At 45.1% G+C, this 19265-nt stretch overlaps 1 protein-coding gene across 2 annotated transcripts in view; it reads left to right on the plus strand.

Annotated features, from left to right (window-relative positions):
* The window catches only part of LOC121058083 (S-adenosyl-L-methionine-dependent tRNA 4-demethylwyosine synthase TYW1-like), a 107160-nt gene that overhangs the window by 26999 nt on the left and 60896 nt on the right, over positions 1-19265 (plus strand). For both annotated transcript variants that reach the window (XM_040533115.1, XM_040533116.1), the window contains exons 10-11: positions 6415-6467; positions 9123-9241. In XM_040533115.1, the coding sequence (XP_040389049.1) occupies positions 6415-6467; positions 9123-9241 (172 nt within the window). The remainder of the gene's footprint in view (positions 1-6414; positions 6468-9122; positions 9242-19265) is intronic.

Here is a 19265-nt window from a genome sequence, read left to right on the forward strand (position 1 = left end):
CTGTAGGCTGGGCACATTTGCTGCATCCTACGCAGTCATCAGGCCAGTCAAAATAGATAAAGGACGTGAGAGGAGCTGGAGTTACGAGGCAGGGGTACGGGAGGCACTGTGGGGATCTGAAGGTCTTCCACGGGAGGGTGGGTGGGTGAGAGGGCAGCCTGAGGTCCTGGCCATGGAGCTGTTGCTCTGTGCCGAGCTGGGGCAGTGCAGGGCATGTTTCTGGGGAAGCTGGTTCTTCTTTGAGACAGCCTGTTCGAGAGTCCCACCATGTTTTCTCATGCTTTGCTTGCTTTTCAGCCAGAAAAAGGATTGGATCTGTTCTCCTTCTCAGTGGAGCTTGTCTTCCAGCCTCCCAAAGGTGTAGGTCCTTCTGCTATTCAGTTAGTTGAGTGGCTTGTCTTGCAGGTCTTCACCTGCGCAGTGTCTGGGAGCAATAGGGAGGTGACTTCTGTCCATAGCATGTTTGTTCTATTCTCTTATGTGCTCTGGTGAATGCTGGTGGATGTCTGTGAAGATGGCTTTTTGGGGGAAGAGGGCAGCTGTTCTCATCTTGGGATGGCAAAGCCAGTGTGGAAGTTGGTGAAACTATCAGGGCTAAGGGGTTGGACATCCCATTTCTCAATCTCCTCCATGGCAAGAGGTCTCAAGAACTTGCATTTGATTTGGAGGTTAAATTAAAATGGGATGAGCTGCCATGCTGTAGATGCCCATGGCCTCGCTTCTTGAAGACGAGGCATGCCTTGCTGGAGTTGCTTCTGGTGGAGGTCAAGAGCATCACTCCTTCATGGCAAACATTCTACAACAGCTCTACAAATGGTCTGTCTTAGACTTTGCTTTGTTAAAGGTGCCAGATACAGACAGGTTTTCTTTTGTTTTCCTTCAGCACTAGCTGATGCAGGTGAAAATATCAGTGGTCTCTGTGTCTGTCTGTCAAAAGCAGAATTTGACTAGGTATCATACATTTGAGTATTGGAGGTTTTATATTAATTTGCCCTTGGTGCCCTGGCAGTTCAGTGCTGCAAAGGAAACAGTGCTCCTGGATTAAAATGGACATCTGGGTATAAGTGAAAACCCAGACCTTAAGAATTTACCGTCTCCTTCACGGTCAGCTGTTGCTGCTGGAACATACAGCTACTGGCATTCCCATCCTTGACCTTCACCAGTCTCATTTTCTTGATACTAGGTAGGTTTGGTTTGCCTGACATAGCAGCTGTGACTCTTGCAGTGGCTTCAGCAGTCTTTTACTACAAGTTAAAAATGTTCAAGAAATTCCTCGTTTTCTTTATGATGAGAACGATCTGAAGCAGCATTTTGGCAGCTCCGCTGATGGAGCAAACTTTCCATCCAATTTTGAACTACAGCATCTTTGCATGTAAGGTATAGTCCTGCAATCCTTTATCATGTTCTTATATCTGCCATGAGTGCATGGAAGCAAGCTCTTCCACAACTTGCTAGCCTTTTGCTCCTTAAGAGCAATTTTTTTCAAAAAAGTTTTTGGGAAAAAAAAAAGAGGAGTTGACTCTGAGATGTGCTTTGCAAGGATTTCTTGGAAGATTGAGCAGTGCTGGAAATAAAACCGGAGGTTTCTCCTATCTTGCTTGGCGATATGAAAAATTCCAATTCCCTGATCCTACTTCTTTCTATTCTGGTATAAATGCTGATATAATTTGAACAGGTTCCTTTCACAAATTACTCTTGTATTTTTCTTACTTGTTTTCTAGCATTAGTCAGAATGCTGTCTCTTAGATGGTAGCTCGAGTGCAGCAATTGTTACAGCTTTTCAAAATGGTCCTTGCGATGCTGGTGATGGATTACTTCTGCATTGTAACCTTCAGTTCGGGCCTTTTAACCAGCACACTTGCAAAACAGCAGGAAACTGGAAACTTTTCTCTGTAAACATTCCCCTAGTTTGAAGTTCATTCTTTACTGCGTTTTCAGCTTTAATGAATAATCATTGCTTCAAACCAGGTTTTTATTTAAGGAGATTGCTTGATAGAACCACGCTGATTTGTCAGCTGCATATTACTTCTTCCTCAGAAGAAAGCTTTCTGAAAGTCTTTTTTTTTTTTTTTTTTGAAGCATAACATGATATCAGATTGGCTTTCACCACGCTTACAGTGACTGAATTCTCGCAGGGTGGTTAAGTCTTTCTGCCTTTTAGGGTCTTTTCAACCACTCATCATCTACTCGATTCTTTTATTTCAGATCTTTTCCTCCGTGCTTTCAAAGTCTTTAGTTGAAGCATGCTTTTGGTAGCGTAAACATCTGTACTGGAAGGTGCCCTCGGGTTTTCTCCTGGACATCTGGCTGTGTTAGGATAGTCAGAGGAATCTTAAAGTTGTGTATGTGACTATTGCAGATGCATTTTTTTTTAGACTGCAGCTATGATGCTGCTTCTAATAAGTGGACAGTTGTACTAGTAGAAATTTGGTTTATCTTGGTTATTCTGCTTTCAGAATGAACATACTTGCTCACATGTGCACATAGCTAATCCAAATTTGGAGGCTTGAACTTGTTACGTGACACCGGTAAAACAATCTAGCGAAGACATCACCAAAATACCTCGATTTCCTGTAATGCAACATATGTATGTGTATATATAGACAGTGGTGTCCTGCCTCAGGTACGTATCTGAGGCTGAAAGTTCAGCAGTGTCCCTCAGTAAATTCTTAGAATTTCGGAGAATGGACCTTTAAAACTATTTACGTGGTGGAGATGAAATGCTGTAATAGTCTTAAACAGTTGCAGAACTGTTTTGCACTAGATGATGGAGCATTCACCATCTGTTACAGAGGCCATCTCTTTTGGTTTAAAGTCCGTCTGTGGTCTATTAAACTCCAGTTTGATTCTCAGGGCAAACAATCACCGAATGTTTATTGGCCTACTGCCTGATGAAACTAATTTCACCCAAAAGCTTGTTTAAAAGCTGAATTCAAGTCTTTATGACGGTGACACCGAATTTCAGAGAAGCTTGACAGGTTTCTTGGTCATCCAAAATTTACTATCTAGTGTGGGATCAACTGAAATACACACTTGTGATCAGACATTGTGCCTTTACTCAGGAGTAGAGTTTATTATTTAACCTGCCGGTAATTTAAGGAGTCCTTTGGGTATTAGGCTGTAGATGAAATATGATGTTTCTGTTGAGCCTTAGGATCTGAAGATACGTAAGGGTTATGAGCCCAGTCCCATTGAGACAATACAGTGTATTGTTTGGAGGGTGTTGCATCCAAATATTCACTTACAGTTATTGCCCCCAATAATACTTCCCAAGAGCAAGCTTACGAAGTAAATGTGTGTGCTGTGAGCCCTGGCATGCATGGGTGCAGACTCTGGGGCCGTCGGTAAGGTATGATTCAGCTACCACTTGTAGAAGAGCCTTGGCAGAGGCACGGTGGAGCTGTGGCACAGCTCGTGTCAGGGGTGGGCTGGCCTGAGCTTTCCCAGGGGTTGTTCCGCAGAAACTGCTGCGGAAACGGAACGGGTGAGACCCTCAAACTGGTTCTCTGGCGTGTTCTCTCCCAGGGCTGGTTTGAAGCTCAGCACTTCTTGGCTCCTGCATAATCCTTTGCATTTTCTTCTTTTAGTGCAAACTGGGGGCTAAAAGACAGTGCTCAAAGAAACAGGCTTTAGAGTCGGAGGGACTCCGCTCACAATAGATGTAAAGAGCGTACAGACGTGGTCGCTGATACTTGGTCTAATTTCCAAGTCTGAAAAAACGTGTCATAGCCCATGATCGCTGTGATGGCTTAGCAAGGTAACTACGCTGTCTACCAGAGCAACCCGTGCAGTGAAGACTCGAATTCAAAAGCTTTGTGCGGTGCTTTTAAGAAGTTCTGCAAATATATGATGTTTCTTCCAGTAACTCTAGCTGTGACTCCTGGCAGCAGCGAGTAAGATGAGTAAGCCCCTTCTCATAGCTAAAGCTGGCTGAAGTTTGTAAGCCTCTGTTTTGATGTTGAACATGTACAATTTTCTTGGCCTTTATAGGAAGCTGTGGGCGCTCCACATGGTGGAAGTTTGTCTAAATAACTTAGGAGAAAATGTTGCAGCTTTGGGCTCCGGAGTTTGGCACCTTGTCCAGTTTAGCTGCTTCCTCTCTTCCCTTAAGCAACGCAGTGGTGGATTTGGGCAAGCATGCCCTAGTTCCAATTTAATTTTAATCTAAAACTCATTTTAAAGCAGCCACATTACTTCTGTTGACAATCTGAGAGAATAATCTTATGTGAACACTGTTGCTGGGTTCTGAGAAATACAAGAAGACGACTAGGGCTGCAGTGGTTGATATCAGCAGAGTCTGGCTTTCCCGTGCTCATCATATCCTGTAAGGATATGAATTCTAGCAGTACAGGGAGGTCTCTGAGATTAGACCTTGCTGGACAAGCCTTTTTGCAAAGAAATGCAGAAGAAATAAGCAGGAGAGACTCAGGGGAGGAGGAGGTGATGTGATGCCACCAAATTCAGTTGTGGGGATTTGGTCGTCTCAGGCAAGGATCAACAGGGAGATGCTACATCCAGTCCTAGACGGTGACTTCAATATCACCCCTGGCTGTGCTGAATATCAGGTCCATGTCGGAAGTGCTGATCAGGGTTATATTGATATCTTCTCCAGGAAAGGGCTGGATGATCAGCTTGGTAAAATACCAAGGCTTTTGGGGTTGCATCAGTTCTCTCCTCCTCGCTGCATTTACTTAACCCGGGCATGTGTGCAGGGAGGATGAGTTTGAAATGTTGTCCATTCCTGCTGAGTTGAGGGGAGAGGGAGCTCAGGGCTTATTCTTGGGAACAGACTGAAGTCTCTGAACCTTCCCTTAACCTGGCTGTCCATCCCTTTGCCATTAAAAGGGGGTCCCCACCACTGGTTCCTGCCAATCAATCACCCCCCTTGCTATGAACCAGTTGTTCACAGTCTCTTGGAGAGCTGATCAGGGGACAGATCAAGCTAAAACTGCATTTGTCCACCCTCCCCCACAAGGTTAGAGGCTGCACAAGGAGACAGGAGCAACACCAGATCAAGAAGTAAGAGGAGTCTGGTCCGATCTCTGCTGGATTTCGGTGGCAGAGTAGCGGAAGCAGCGTGCTGTAGATGCCGTGTGACTTCTTGTTAGCTGTGCATGTCTTCACACTGTTTAATTTCTAGCTGCTGCAGCTGTTACGGCATCTGCTGTCACTTTAGTTCCCGGCTGGCTCACTGTCCTTGGAGGTGCAGGGGACTTTGGGGTGCTGTCACACTTCCCTGGGGCCCTGCTGCATGGTGACCAGTTCCAGGCGGGGTGGTTGTGCCCGTTATCGTTGTAGCAGGTGGAGGCTGCTTCTGTCAACAGGATTTTTTCCCCCCCTCTTGGGTTCATGCTAATTGGCAGGGAGGAGGCCTGATACCTGAAGTTTGATTTCCCTTGAAAGTGTTAACAAAAAAACATCAGCCCAAAGCTTCTGGTGGAGATGTGCGGGGTTTGGACAGCCAGGCCACACGGATACAGAAATGCTACTGCAAGAGTGACACCACGAGGCTTCTCAAATCCCTCTTATTTTTATGCTGATTTCTGAAGTGATTTTTAATCCTTCAGACATATTGGTCTCTAAGCACTTTTTTCAAAGAAGAAAATAACCTAACTCAAGCAGTTTGGGTAATAATAGTACTTAGTGCTTAACGAACACTGTAGAATTAATCCTTCTGGGCCAATAAATTTAAATAAAATTGTGTTGATCTTGGCTGGGGAGTGGGAAATGATGTGAAATCAGCTTTCCTCTGGGTGTGGAGTAGTGCCTGCCTTGCTTAGCTGATTACTGTGGCTCTGTCACGGCCAGGGGAGATGGTGTGGCTGATGTTGGTGAACCCCTGAAGTTTGGGTTCAAACTGAGCCCAGCGGTTTGGTTCTTCTCCACCATTGCAGCTGCGCTGTCGATCAGATGTTGTTCTCCAGGCTTGGTCAGACCTCCTGAGGAGCAGGAACAGGTCTCCTTGGTCCTGAGGAAGAGTCAGGTCAGGAGTAACTGCTTAGGGCCAGGAGAAGCTACTGGTGCCCTGTCCTGCTCCCTCCCATGCTCTGTCCCTTGGGGTCAGTGCAGATGTCCCACACCGCTGTGCAGGGCTACCCTGTTACTTGGGGAAATCTTAAGGCCACCCCAGGATGATTCAGACAGAGCTGAGCAGTACAAATAGATCCCCTGTGGAAAAAACTGCTTCAAGGTGGCCAAAGTCCCTTGGGTGGCCGTGGCCTTTGCTCAGATGTGTGGGTTCCCAGAGTCAAGTGACGAGCGATGTGTGTGGGCATTCCAATCTTGTTGGTGTTGCCAACAGGGAAAAGCAGCACTGAGATGGAGATCCTTAATAATTTTGTTACTCCTTATTATGTTTTGTGTGTCAGCTATTGCAGGCTGAAATTGATCGGTTGATTTACTTCTTGTCTTCAGGTTACAAGTTGATTGGGAGCCATTCTGGGGTGAAGCTCTGTCGGTGGACAAAGGTATGCTTTTTTCTCAGTTCATAAATAAATAAAAAGATAAAGCTAGAGACTTATTCAGGTATTGTAACGTACAGGTGAAATACCCTTTAAAAATGTGATATTACCTGCAAGAAAACATTCTGTCTTACAGGCTGTAGTTCTGCATTTCAAGCTATTAAAAACTCGCTGCTAAGAGTGAGAACATGACTGTGGCAAAGAGCTGGGAACATCATTTTCTGTTGTTGTTTTTCCCATTTCTGCTGTCTGCTAAAATATCTCCTACCTACTAAAATATACGGCAGGAGCAGAATGCCATGGGAAAGTGGGAAGGTTTCATCATAGGTGTGAGGTCTTCTGAAACAAAGATGACAGTCCATCGCTACGCTCAAACGAGTGCACAAGGGCACTCATTAAACCAGTTGTTCTGTGACTAACGCATCTGATTTGTAACAGGCAATGCTCCTCCACTATTTTGCAACACTTGCCAAGGTCTAGATAGCAAAGTAACCGTCACTAGGAGTTTTTTAAATTTAGTCTTTGGGGGTGTGTGTATCTATAGCTGTACATAATATACATGTGGGTATATACATGTGTGTGTGTATGCATATATAAGTGGAAAAAAATCATCCCCCAAGTCCTATAGTTGTAGGCTATGTAAGCCATTAGCTTGTCAAGTAGTTTGTTTGCAGGCTTACAACTTTTCCCAGTGGAGGTGCAGAGCCCTATAGAACAAACGTCAGCTGCTTCGGTATGTTTGTTTCAGCTGTCCTCTGCAGGTCCCTGAGAAGTGGTTTGCAGCTCTGAAGTTGAAAGCTGGCCTGTAATGGTATACATTTGAGGAGTAACAGTGATTTTAACGTGCTCCAGCCTTCAGCATTCGCAGGATGATAAACCGGGAATCAGCATCTCATCAAAATGCCAGCGCATCTCTAATTCTTGAGCTGTGACAGCGATCAGTTCCTTGGTCTCTCAGCTCTCTTTTTGCTGCGTGATTAACTTTGTTTATTTTTGAAAAGAGCTCTTTGAATGGCAATCACCTAAGTGGGTGGCTGCAGTGAGGTTTTTATTGAAATGGCTGGTATCAATGAACTGTCTTATCAAAAGACTTGTTCTTGTGAACAGCTTTAAAGAGCCCACCGTTGTATTGTCATGAATATTTGAGACATACTGATCCCAGTGATGCTTCTGCTGTTTACTCTTGCAAATATTTCTCTTCTATCATTTTTAGCGTCAGAGAAGGCCACGAAATGTTTAAAGAAAAACTTGTCAGACTTCACCAATGCTGTGACTGAGAGAAAACCAGAGAACCTATTTTTATTAAAGAGCTGAAATTTAATGCGGCACTGTAAAGCCATTTCACAAAATAAATAGCAGCTCTGTGCTTAGATAGTACCATACTATTTTTAGCTTAAGCAGGAATTGAACATAAAGCCTTCTAATAAATTGAGCTGAAATTGGTTACAGGCAGTGGCTTTGACTCAGATTCACACCAATATGTGAGTGTCTTCAGGAGGTTTGTTCCAGATTTGTATCAGTGGAAAGCAGGAGCCAGGGCTACAAGGAATAGTATTAAGCAGCGCTCCACAGTGATATCTCAGATTAAAATGATTGTGTCTGTCGTATTCTGGAAAAGAGCATAAACCCTGCAAATTTAAGGAAGGGCCCAATTTGCCTGTTTTATGAAATCCATAATACAACTTGCTCTCCTAGAACTTGTGAGTCTCCTGAAGTCTCCTGAAACCTCTGTCATTTGAGGGATGGGTAGAACAAACAAGGTTTTCTATTTTGTTTAATCTTCCAGCAATGCTGTACATATGTTAGGCATTACCTATTCTTTCCCTTGTGCTCAGTGGAAACTTTCTCTTGGATCAGTAGGACACTTCAGGTAGAGGAAGATAGATTAAAAGTTATTATGTTATATTTCAAATTTTCTCTGGAGAGTGGTAAAGATCCTTTCTCATTTATTATTATTTAACTGAGATAATGAAAGACAGTCTTTGCTCCAAGCAACTTGCATGCTAAATAGGAGACAAATTCCAGTGGGAAGGCTGCTGCAGCTCTGTGAAGGAACGTGCGATGTCCTGCTGGAGCCAATGACTGGTGTGAATGAGGGTTTATAAGGTCAGGATATTTATTTAATTTAGTGCTAGAAGAAATGCTTTACTAGACAAATGGAAAGAATCGAGTGTTTCATAGTGCAGCCTTCAAATTGATCCTTGTTACTCTTTATTGGGCTCTTGCAATAATATTTCTTACAGCTTAAGTGGCTTTACCTGCTTTCTTCTGTTGGCTGGTTCAGTTAAAAGGTTCAGTGGAGCACACTTATGCTTTGGTGCTGCAAGTGAGAAGATGCCGATTGTCTGGATAGATCCTTACAGAAACAAGGCACTTATGGTGTCAAGTTTAAAGCTGTGAGAGAGGAAACTTACACAATCAGACTGTATGCTGATCTGCTTATTAGCAATTTCTTAAAATGGACTGCATCTGTCATTATTCTGACCTGTTGCATAGCTGTGACCTGGCTCGCCATGCCCATCACAGGTGGCAGAACACCAAGTTTACTAGTGATTGAAAACTGCAGGTACGCCCAGGGAGCAGACTTCACATCTTTACACTTGGTTTGGTTACAGATAGCGTGTTTTAACTTTCTCAGTATATGTCTTTTTCTGCTTTCAGTCGATGCTTCGAGGCCGAGGCGGCTGCTACAAGCACACGTTTTATGGAATTGAGAGCCATCGCTGCATGGAAGCCACGCCAAGCCTTGCTTGTGCCAACAAATGTGTGTTTTGCTGGAGGTAAAATATTGTTGCAGTTTTATTTTGGGGGGAGATCACCTAGTCATGTATTACAGTCTTTCTGTGCTATTGCACATGGGGAGAGGAATGCTGTACTGTGAACAGCAATGCAAGAAACAGGGCAATAGCTACGTAAGAGGGATGTCTGTTTGTCCACGGTGCTAATCCTGTGCCCTGCTCCGCTCAACTGTGTGGGCCAGCTGGGCTTTGTTCTGCACCACTCTGTCCCTGTCCTTATCCTCAAACATAGGGCAGTGTCATTCATGTGTCCTTTTCCACTTGGAAGTGTGAGGAGGAGGAGTGAGGAAGGGAGCTGTGCTCACCCCTGCCTTCGTGCCTCTGCCTGCACTCCTCTTCAGAGAGCTGTGGAGCCCATGGCTTGGGACTGGTAGGGCCTGAGGTAGGTGGGTGGGAGACTCCATTTCCTAGAGGCTGAATAAGATCTGATGGCTCCCCAGCGCTACCTTCCCTAGAGCAGGGTCCTCTGCAGCCATGTCTTGAGCCCCAGCAAGTTCAGACCTTCTGGTGGAAGGAGAAATCAGGGAGACAGGAGATGGGCTCTTCTCCATCTACTGCCCACAAGTCCTTCTGCACCCTGCTCTGAAAGGGTTGGCAAGAGCCAGCACTTGATGGCGGTATGGTTCCCTCTTGAGGTCACTGTCTGGGACTGGCTCATGGTGCTTTGGAGCACATGGACAGGCCCTCATGTTGTGCAAAGCCACCAAGGTGCTAAATATTTTGTTGTTTTCTTTGAAACTGGATCCTTTTTCTTACCTTCACCCTGCAATTCACATTCTCAGTGAGTGAAAAGTGATGATTTCATAACTGTTGCCTTTCTAAAACAGTAGTTAATAAATGATTTTCCATTTTAGCTAGTAAAGTGACCCTTTTCTCAAAGGAATTACTTCACTGTCATTTCTCTGAAGGAAATGAGCTTTGCCTGGATCTGAACTGTCAGCTGCTCTAGCACTGCTAACTCACCAAAATGCCTGGATTCCAGAGGGAGTTTTTTGCTAGGCTGGGGGAGTGCAGGAGGGGATCGGTGAGACTGAGAAGCTCAGCAGAAATAAAAGCAATGACGTGAAAGTGTACTGAGTGGGAGGACACAGAGGTTATTCTTTGAGCTCTTTTGTCTTCTGCCTTGCTAGCTATTTCAAACCATGGGGGCTGCACGTCTCTGCTATTTGTCTACGCTAGGGGGCTGGCTGCCAGTAGCAGCTATTCCATCCCTAAGCCTGGGTGTCCAACGTCCCAGTATTTTCGTGCTGAAACAGCCGCGTTTCTGAGTACTGTTTCCTGTCCCTCATAGTCATCAAGTTTTAATAATGCAAACATGTCAAGAGAATATTTAAATGACAGCATCCATGCAAAAGTGCTGCTGAAACTTTGAATGCACTTTGAAGCTGCCTTCCATATTAGTATTAAGTATAAGCATCAGATACCACTTGTCCTGTGAAGTTTGCATTTGGGAGCCTATTGCAGAATGTTAATTGGTGCTCTTGATCGGCTTTCATTGTATCCTGGCTTGAAAGGACAGCAAATGGCATGTTTAACGTGCAAGTATTGCCACTTTTCTTCAGAGCCTGTAATAACAATCTTATGACTGCAACGGAAAATGTACTGCTTATTCCTTTTTTCCAAGTATCAGCTAGCAGTGGTGCATTTAGTTCTGCAGTGGTGGCTGTACTGCTAGGAGGAAGATTGCCATGCGTATTATTGTCCCTCTGTCCCTACACAGAAGGTACATCATAAACAGCAAATAGAAAGCAATAACATCACCAAAACATAGTGTTTTGTTCCTAGTATTGCACTGCAGATCATTTAATGCTGTTTCCCTTCAAAATGACCCAACTCTGGTATTTCTTAGCAGCAGTACCCCAGCCTGTGTCTAGAGTATGGGGCTGAGCTGGAGAGGTCAAACAAGTGTAAATTAGGATAAATAGCAAAGTGTGATACCTTCCATGTGACTCATTGTTCTGGAGGTGTCATTTGGCACTTTGAGAAGAATCCTGGAAACATGTAGCTCTAATCATACTGAGTGCTGGAGTGCTTATTTTGCTAATGGTAACAACCTGAATGCAAGCAAATAGCTTTCCAGAGGACTGTGCCGAAAAACTTTCTCATTCACCTTCAGTGGGCGAAATGGGTTGCAGTTGTTGGACTTGTCCATGTGGACAGCAGCTGGCTGCTCGTCTCTGACCTCTGGATTTGAAGACTTAAGGTTCAGTTTGCATCTCATCTCACGGCTCATTTTATGTACAGCTTAAGCTTGACATAAACCAGAACTGTCACTGAAAGAAGCTTTCTCCCCAGCTTTGGCAGCGCTTTCAGACCCTGTGCTTGTGCTGCTATGATCCCTACCGTGGCTGCGAGCTGCGCCAGGTCCGGTCAGTTGGATGAAAGGGGAATTCCTCGTCCACTTCCATCATTACCTGTTGCATGTCAGCACAGTTCACAAACATCCAGCAATATCTACACACTTCTTACTTAAAACCCACCACTCCTTGCAGATGCTTAATCACATGAGGCTGAATGCAGAATTACAGGCACCAGTGGCTGGGTAGTATCAATATATTACCTTCTTATTAGCAGTTACCATCTGTGCTGTTGGAGACATAGGAAACGATAGTTTTGATCTACAGTTGGCAAAATGTTTTTAATACAGGTTTTATGCTTTGCTGGCCTTGTTGTGCAGCTCTGTGCACTAAGCTGCAGATAAGACCGCTGTGATTTTTTTTTTCCTTGATCCCTTTCAGGATTTTGACATTTGTAGAGGCTGCCAGTACTTCCAGCTGCATAACTCACTGCGGCTCTCCCAGGATCACTGAGGAAAAGGCCGAGGAGCCTGTTTGTTTTCTCTTCCTCGCTTTGGCAAGAACTGCTGTAGTTCAGCAGCGTTCCTTGGGAATTGGATGTCATTGCAGCTGGCTGGTCATGACTGATGCGTTCTGGCCCCAGACCAGGCATCGCGGGTGGAGCCAACCCCCAAACACTTGGACAGTTGGGCTGCCTTATAAAAGATGCAGCTTGACTGTGCTCTAGAGACCTTCCTCCTCCTGGTTGGTGGGCAGCCTGCCTGTGCCCCCCTGCTGGGCTGGCCGCTGGCCCTTGCTTCCATTCCCCTCTTGTGGCCGGTGGTTTGTTGGTGCAGGTTCGCCATGTGGCAGGTCGTTCGTCTGTATGTTGTTCCCCCGCAAGGCAGCAGCCACGTGGTGTTGCAATAAAAGCAAGAGGGGGTAAAAAATACAAAAACCAAACCCAACAAATGTTAGTTACGGCAACATCCCTAACTCATAACTCTCCCTGCAGAAATAGTCCGTCACTATCCATTATTGCACTCAGTTGGTCTCGCTGTTTGTAGTGTCTCTTTAGCTTAATTGTCTAAATGGAAATGTGCAAATGACCAAATCTCTTAATCAATTAGAGCAAGTGTGGGGACTGAGGCTTTCTGACACTCTGTACTGCGGCACAACCACCAGGCAAACCTGATTTGATTATGTCCTCTGACTGAGTGTCTAAAACACGATCAATTTTTGTGGAGCGATGGAACAGCTAAATAAGATTTAAATTAATAGGCTTTATTTTGCATCTGAGGAGGAGGCAAACCAGACAGAATAAAATATCCCCTAAAGAAATGTGTTCATATTTCTTCTTTTGTAGCTTTATATTGTTTGTACCTGTACTTGAAGGCTCCAGCTTTAACTCGTACAGTAGGCAACAGCTGAAACTGTTTGGACTGTCTGAATATGCGTGGCCAAAAGCCAGTGATCACAGTAAGCCCTGCAAAATGAAGAGATTAAAAAACCATAATATTAATCTCCTACAGGAGAGGTGCTTGAAAACTGAAAACAGATCAAAACAAAGTTTATTTTCCTTAAAGAACTACTCCAGAGGTGAAGTTTGTTAGGGAAGTATGAGATATGATATCAAAGGAGCTGACAGCAATGCAGATTTGTAAAATACGTTTGGAACCTGAGCCTGGAAGTTCAGGAAACCTTTTGGCATCTCCAGCCACCTGTCCTTGCTTCAATAAAGCGAGACTCTTCTCCCAGCAAAAGTATAGTTCTCCTATTTTTGTTTACAGAATTGTAGTAGTGTATGGGGATGTGTTCATCCTTTTCAGTATTATTTTTTTCACTGGTTTATGTACCTGGAGGTAACCATGTAAATGGAAGGGGAGGGGCAGATGTCAGAATATAGCTGGCTCATCCTCGGTAAAATCTGAACCAATGTCACAAGTAATTTCTGAACACGAAGATTTTTACTTTAGATGGAGCAGAGAATGTTTCTCTTGGTGCCTTTATGTGCTGCTCTGCCAGCACTGCAGTCGCCTGTTGGGCATTTTTCTTGTGGAAACGCTTTGGTGGGGTCCATCGGGTGAGGTGGGAGCAAGCCCCTGGGTCCCGCTTGGCTGGGGGCTTCTGTGCCGGCACACGGGAGCGCTGGGGCTCTGCTGAGGCACTGTCGGTGCCTTTGGTGCTTGTTGTTAGAGCAGGATGGAGTTGTGCCAGTTGCTCTTTGCTGCACTAAAGACCGCACTGCGAAGCGTGGTCCTTGGTAATGGTTAGATGCTGGTTTGCCAAATCTAGGCATGGAAGCATGGAGGTAAGGTCACTGTAGATGACCTTGAGGTCACTAAAACCCCGGTGTGGCATCTACCGTGGAGGGTTCCCAGCTCACGCTGTGCAGTGAGGAGCATTTTCATTGCCATTGTTATGTAAAAGGATCACAAGGGAACAAAAAATAGCCTGCCAGCACTTCCTGGGGCTGAAGTCTGTGCTTTTCATCGCACAGCTGCGTGCATTTTTGGGTTCTTGAACTTGTTGCTGGCTTTTGTAGCTGCCATTGCCAATCTGTGTATTTATGGCTTTAGTAGTGACTATAACCAGATCACTGGCTATGAAATGCTTACGTATGTCTTGTTAGGTATCGTAGGTGACTTGGTAGCCAGTTACAGCAATGAGTAACTTGATGGAGCGATCGCGAGCTCTGAAAGCGACCCTGCACATCCTGAGGGGCTAACTTTGGGATGGTTTCTTACGTTGTGCTGAGCACGGTGCTTGTTCCTGCTGGGAAGGAACAAAATACACTGACACAGCCCCTGGCAGGCCTCTGGGAGGTGCTCAGCAGCACCGGCTGTTCTATAAACTGTGCCCTGCTTATAAAAGGTGAGCATTTCTGAGATCTGAGGGGCAGGGTGTAATTCTTCAGCATGGCGCGTTTTCCGTCCTTAAGACTTCGGAGATGTGAGTTCAAAAAGGGGATTTGTCTAGAGCCTTGTGAAGTTCAGTCCCCTCTGTTTGGGGTGGCCGGCAAATCCAACCTCATCTAAAGCAGTCACTGTTGTTAGTGCCACGAGTTGCTGGCAGTTGTTGTAACGTGCCTAATCTCAAGAAAAATGACACCCTGTGGCTCTGCAGCACGTTGAGGGGGGAGCATCAGCACTCCCCAGGAGCTGGGGGGAGGTCAGCTGCAGCGTGCTCCTGGGGAAGCGCTCTGAGCTGCTGGACTTGGGATGAAAAAATAAATCAACCATGGCTTTTTCAGCTGTTTCTGAAAAATCTTTTTTTTTTTTTTTTACCGAAATTGATTTTAAAACATGGAAGTCCAAGTTTTCTTTCTAAAATACTCACTATTTTGTCACTGTTAAAATGAGTTTTCTTTGGATATTTAGATATCCAAAATTTGATCTTGGACTTATTTCCCCAGTGTTTTCTTCTCTAAAATAGCTTATTCCTACATGCTGGTGAGTTAATGCCATGCCTTTTGAAAAAAAATTTCTTTTTTTTTCCCGAATTTATTCATTATAAACTATTTTTCTCACTTCTAAACCTAACAAAAGACTTCTCAAAGCAACACAAAAAAAAATGATTTAATGGGAAGTTTCTGTAGGTACATTGTTCCTTTTCCTCAGACAGCAGTCTAGATAAGAACAAAAACTAAAAATGCCTATCAACTTACTTTTTTCTTTTTAAAGCGAGTGTTGTCTGATTTGTAAAACAAATAATCTGAGACATGAAGTCTCTGGTGCATCCCCTGCGGAGGGCAGTTTCAGGTGTGCCTGCGTCAGTCCTGAGGGCTGCGTGCTGCCTGTGCTTAGAGGCACGAAGCAGTGATGCCCTCGCAGCGTGCCGCAGCGTTGTTCTACCAGTCCCCCTGCAGACCCAGGCATCCCTCCTCGCTCTTGTTTTGAGGCCATTTGTGATTCTGCATGCCCGGAGAACAGCCCGTCCTCGCTATCCCATCCCTCGTGGTGGAGGCGCTCCCCAGCTCTTTGCCTCCCTGTGCTGCGTTTTGCAGTCAGCGGCAGGTTACACCAGCAGGGCGGTGATGTCCTCAGCCAGGTGGTGATCTGTTCCTAATGGCATGCTGTGGGTTTGCATCTCCAGACGTGTTGGTTCCACCTGGGGCTGTGGCAAGCCTGCCTCCTCTGCTGCTCAGCTCTAAGAAACCGCTGAATGGGGCCAGCTCCGCACACTGCCCTGCAGCTGCCCTTCTGGCCAGGTCTGGCGGCCTTCTGAACCAGTGGTGACTGATCACTGCTCTAAGTTTTCCACCATGGTAGTGTGCTCTCTTAAAAATAGTGCCTTCTACAGAACATTTCTTAGGTCAAATTGTAAGAGTATTGGGTAAATCAGAGTCCAAAGCTTGAACTCTTCTCTTTCTCCTTTGCCTACAAGGCCCCGTGGTGGTCTTGGTGTGAAATGTTCTCTGTTGGCTGTTAGCATCTCCGGGCTGTCTTCTCGAGGGGGTGTGGAAATCACAAACACTTAGTCCATTGTGTCCCAAGGAATTCAAAGTTAAGAGGGGCTGGTACAGAAATCCTTGATTCCTGCTAAAGCAGGCATTGCACTTGCAGTCTTGTAGTCTTTTTGAAGTTGCTTTTCTGTGTTGGCCACAAACTTTCAGCTTATTGCTGCCCACCGTGATGCTCCATCAGCTGGTTCATCCAGCACGTTCCAGGGCAAGGTTACCACCCGAGTAAAAACACTTTTTAGAGAAGTATAATTAATTTGTCCTTTCCTAGTCTCATCTAGTTTGTCCCTTAGTCATTAGGAAGAAGTAAAAGAAGAGGTGCCAACACTTCCTGTCATCACAGAGGATCAAGCTTTGTGTCCTTGTGTGTGGGCCAAACTTTTTCCTTGGTTGTCTGCTTGCTCCTCATGTCAGTACAGGGAGAGGCTTTCTCGTTGGCCCTTTTGTACGTCCTTTGCTAGGTGTATCATACTCTGTGCATTGATCCCTCTGATTGTGACCCTGTGTTCTGAAGTTCTTATTTTTTTTTTTTTTCTCAGGTGGAGGATTGCAAGGTTGCGGAAGAGCCTGTGATTCTGCCGATTTGGTTTCTTGTTATACTTTGCTTTTTATTGCCACAGTTTGCACTTCTGCCTTAATAGGGTTTAAAAACCTGCTGGTTCTCCAGAGCTCGTTTGCCCTTCAACATTTCTCCTCTAGGACCTCACCTGCTGGTTCTCAGGGATCATTGAGATCTGCTGTCTCGAACCCTCTTGTTTTTGTTCTGCTTTTTCCTTCCTGTCCCTTCCTGGGAATCACGTACTTTGTCCTTTCATGATCACTGCCACCAGTGTTTCCTCACCTTCGTGTTCTCTGCCAGGTATCGACATCAATCGCTGGAGTAAAGGATACTTTATACCTGTGCTACGGTTTCCCACAAAGTCTCTTGAAAGACTTCATAATGCTAACCTTTGCTCATAGAAGAAAGCAAACATTTTAAAAGAGGGTCATTGGTTTCTTCTGGCCGTGCTGGGAGTTGATTGCAAAATAAACTTTCATTTAAGAGCCCAGACTTTCAGGCTCTCATCCTAAGACCATCTGTACTCATGGTTTCACCCTGACAGAAGGCAAGAGGCACAAACTCAGACACTTCTGGTCCTTTTAAAAGGATTTCCTTTATAAACAAGCTGTAGTTTCTTAGCGGGGAGGGAACACCTCTAGTTTTGTGAAGAAGTAGCTGTAAATTCCCCTGGCATTTTCCATCATTAGAATTAGTGGTGTTGAATGAACCTGTCCTGAAAATAAAGCAAAAGCTGCTTTACTGAAATCATACCCCGGCAGCTGGGGATGGGGATGCAGTGCCTCACCGAAGCATCCGCCTTTCTCACGGAGGTCTGAGTGGGGGCGTGCTGGTGCCACTGCCAAATAACACTGGTAGATCAGAGATCTGATGAGTGTGCAAACAAGGCTGGTTGGTGGCAGTCCTTATTAGCTGGGGAAGAGCTGGAGTTAGCCGAGAGCTCGCCATCATCGATTTGCCTTAGTGGGGTGCTGGGGCAGCGACGGCTTGTCTCCAAAGGGTCAGATCAAACGTTCCACACTCAAATTGCAACACAGTAAGAGCTTTCTAGTGTGTGTGCGGTTTTGGGTAGGACTTCTTTCTGTGCGGTGTTATTTTGGGATGGAAAGGAGTATCACGCATAGTTACCTGCTCAAGGCTTGAGTAGCTGGTGAGGCAGGGGGTGACAGCCTGCAGGGGAGTGGGAAGGTGACGGGGAAAGTCGGTCTCTGCTGGGGACTGCGAAACAATCTCATTGCTTTGTGTCCTGGGAGAAATGAAGCTGCTTTTTGCCAAATGAGCTTTGTAGACATGACCCGGTATGTTTAATAAACAGAATGTGCTAAAAATTCAAGGGCTGTTAGACGCTAGTAATTAATAGTTGTCCAGTGTGCGTTAAGAGCCTGTTGATATTCTGCCAGCTTGCCCTATTAAATATATGGGGTACAAGCTATGTTAAGCTAAGTTAAACATGTAAGTGTTTTATAAATGCCTTTTTATAGTTGGCATTCAGAAAACTTTCCATGTTGGCAGCATTTTTAAAAAAAATCCAAAAAAGAAAGCTGTTTTAGCTTAAAGGAGCTTTGAGATGGTGAAGCAGTTTGAGAGTAGCATTTGAATCTTAGCTCTTGAAGCAGGCACAGCAATGTTTGGGCTAAGGGCTGTGCTTGTTGACTCCGGATCTAGAATTTGTGTTTTAGCACTGCTCAATTGTGGAGCTGCAGCCAGTGGGAATCTTTTGATGGTCTTCAGTAGGCCGTTTCCTTCTGAAAAAAACCATCCATTTCTTTCTGAAAAAGTGCCCTTGTCTCTCTTTTCTCCTTTAGTTAAATGCTGAATGTTATCTCCTAGTGCCCTTGGAGACGGAAGGAGTGAGACAGGTAACCTCAGTCCTCTCCATGGCTGACTTCGAGGGATGATGAAAGCAGTAGAGAAAAGAGATCAGCTGGTTATAAGACTGAGTTTCAAGAGGACATATTGCTTGATGTTTTCTTGTCCGGACCTATATTGATCCAATAACGCTGTTTTGAAAGGCACAGCAAATATATACTACTCTTCTTTGAATGCATTATGCAATAAGCCACAGTAGAATTGGTAGGGGAGAAGCAGAAAAACTTTTGTAGCGTATTTTGGGGAACAAACAGGAGAGGGCAGAGAGAACAAGGAGGTAAAAGCACAAATTCTTTGGTTTTCTTAGTGCAGCCTTTAGACATCTTCCTATCCCTGTTCGATACTAATCTGAGTGCAGCAAGGTTAGTGGGAAGTTTCTCTCGCCAGGGAGAGGTCCATGCTCTTGTACAGGCTCTCCGTGGGTTGGAGTTGTCCAGGAATGAGCATGTTGCTTTGTGGGGTTTCACTTGCTGGTCTGGATTAGGTTCTTCCAGATAACTTACAGTGGCTGAGTAATATCCTCCCATGGCAACGAATAAAGGAACAAGAAGTTTCAGGTATCTTCCAGGCACTTGGGTGGTTGATTCACCTGAGTATGCTTTTTGCATTTTTGAGGAAAGCAAAGTGTGGGTACAGTGAGTGGTCCTCTCTGCATAGGCAAGGTCGGCTTCCTATCCCAGTTCAATGCAGCTGTCCCTCAGAGGGATGATCAGTGTTTTTTGTCCCTGCAGTCAGTTTGACTCCTAAATTAACACTTTATTTTTCCCTTTGGGTGTCAGTAACTGGGTGGCTGGCAGGTCTCAGAAGTGATGAGAAGCCCCTACTGAGTAAATCTGGGAA

The sequence above is a fragment of the Cygnus olor genome, chromosome 20 (assembly GCF_009769625.2).
Source record: "Cygnus olor isolate bCygOlo1 chromosome 20, bCygOlo1.pri.v2, whole genome shotgun sequence".
In the NCBI taxonomy this organism is placed as follows: domain Eukaryota; kingdom Metazoa; phylum Chordata; class Aves; order Anseriformes; family Anatidae; genus Cygnus; species Cygnus olor.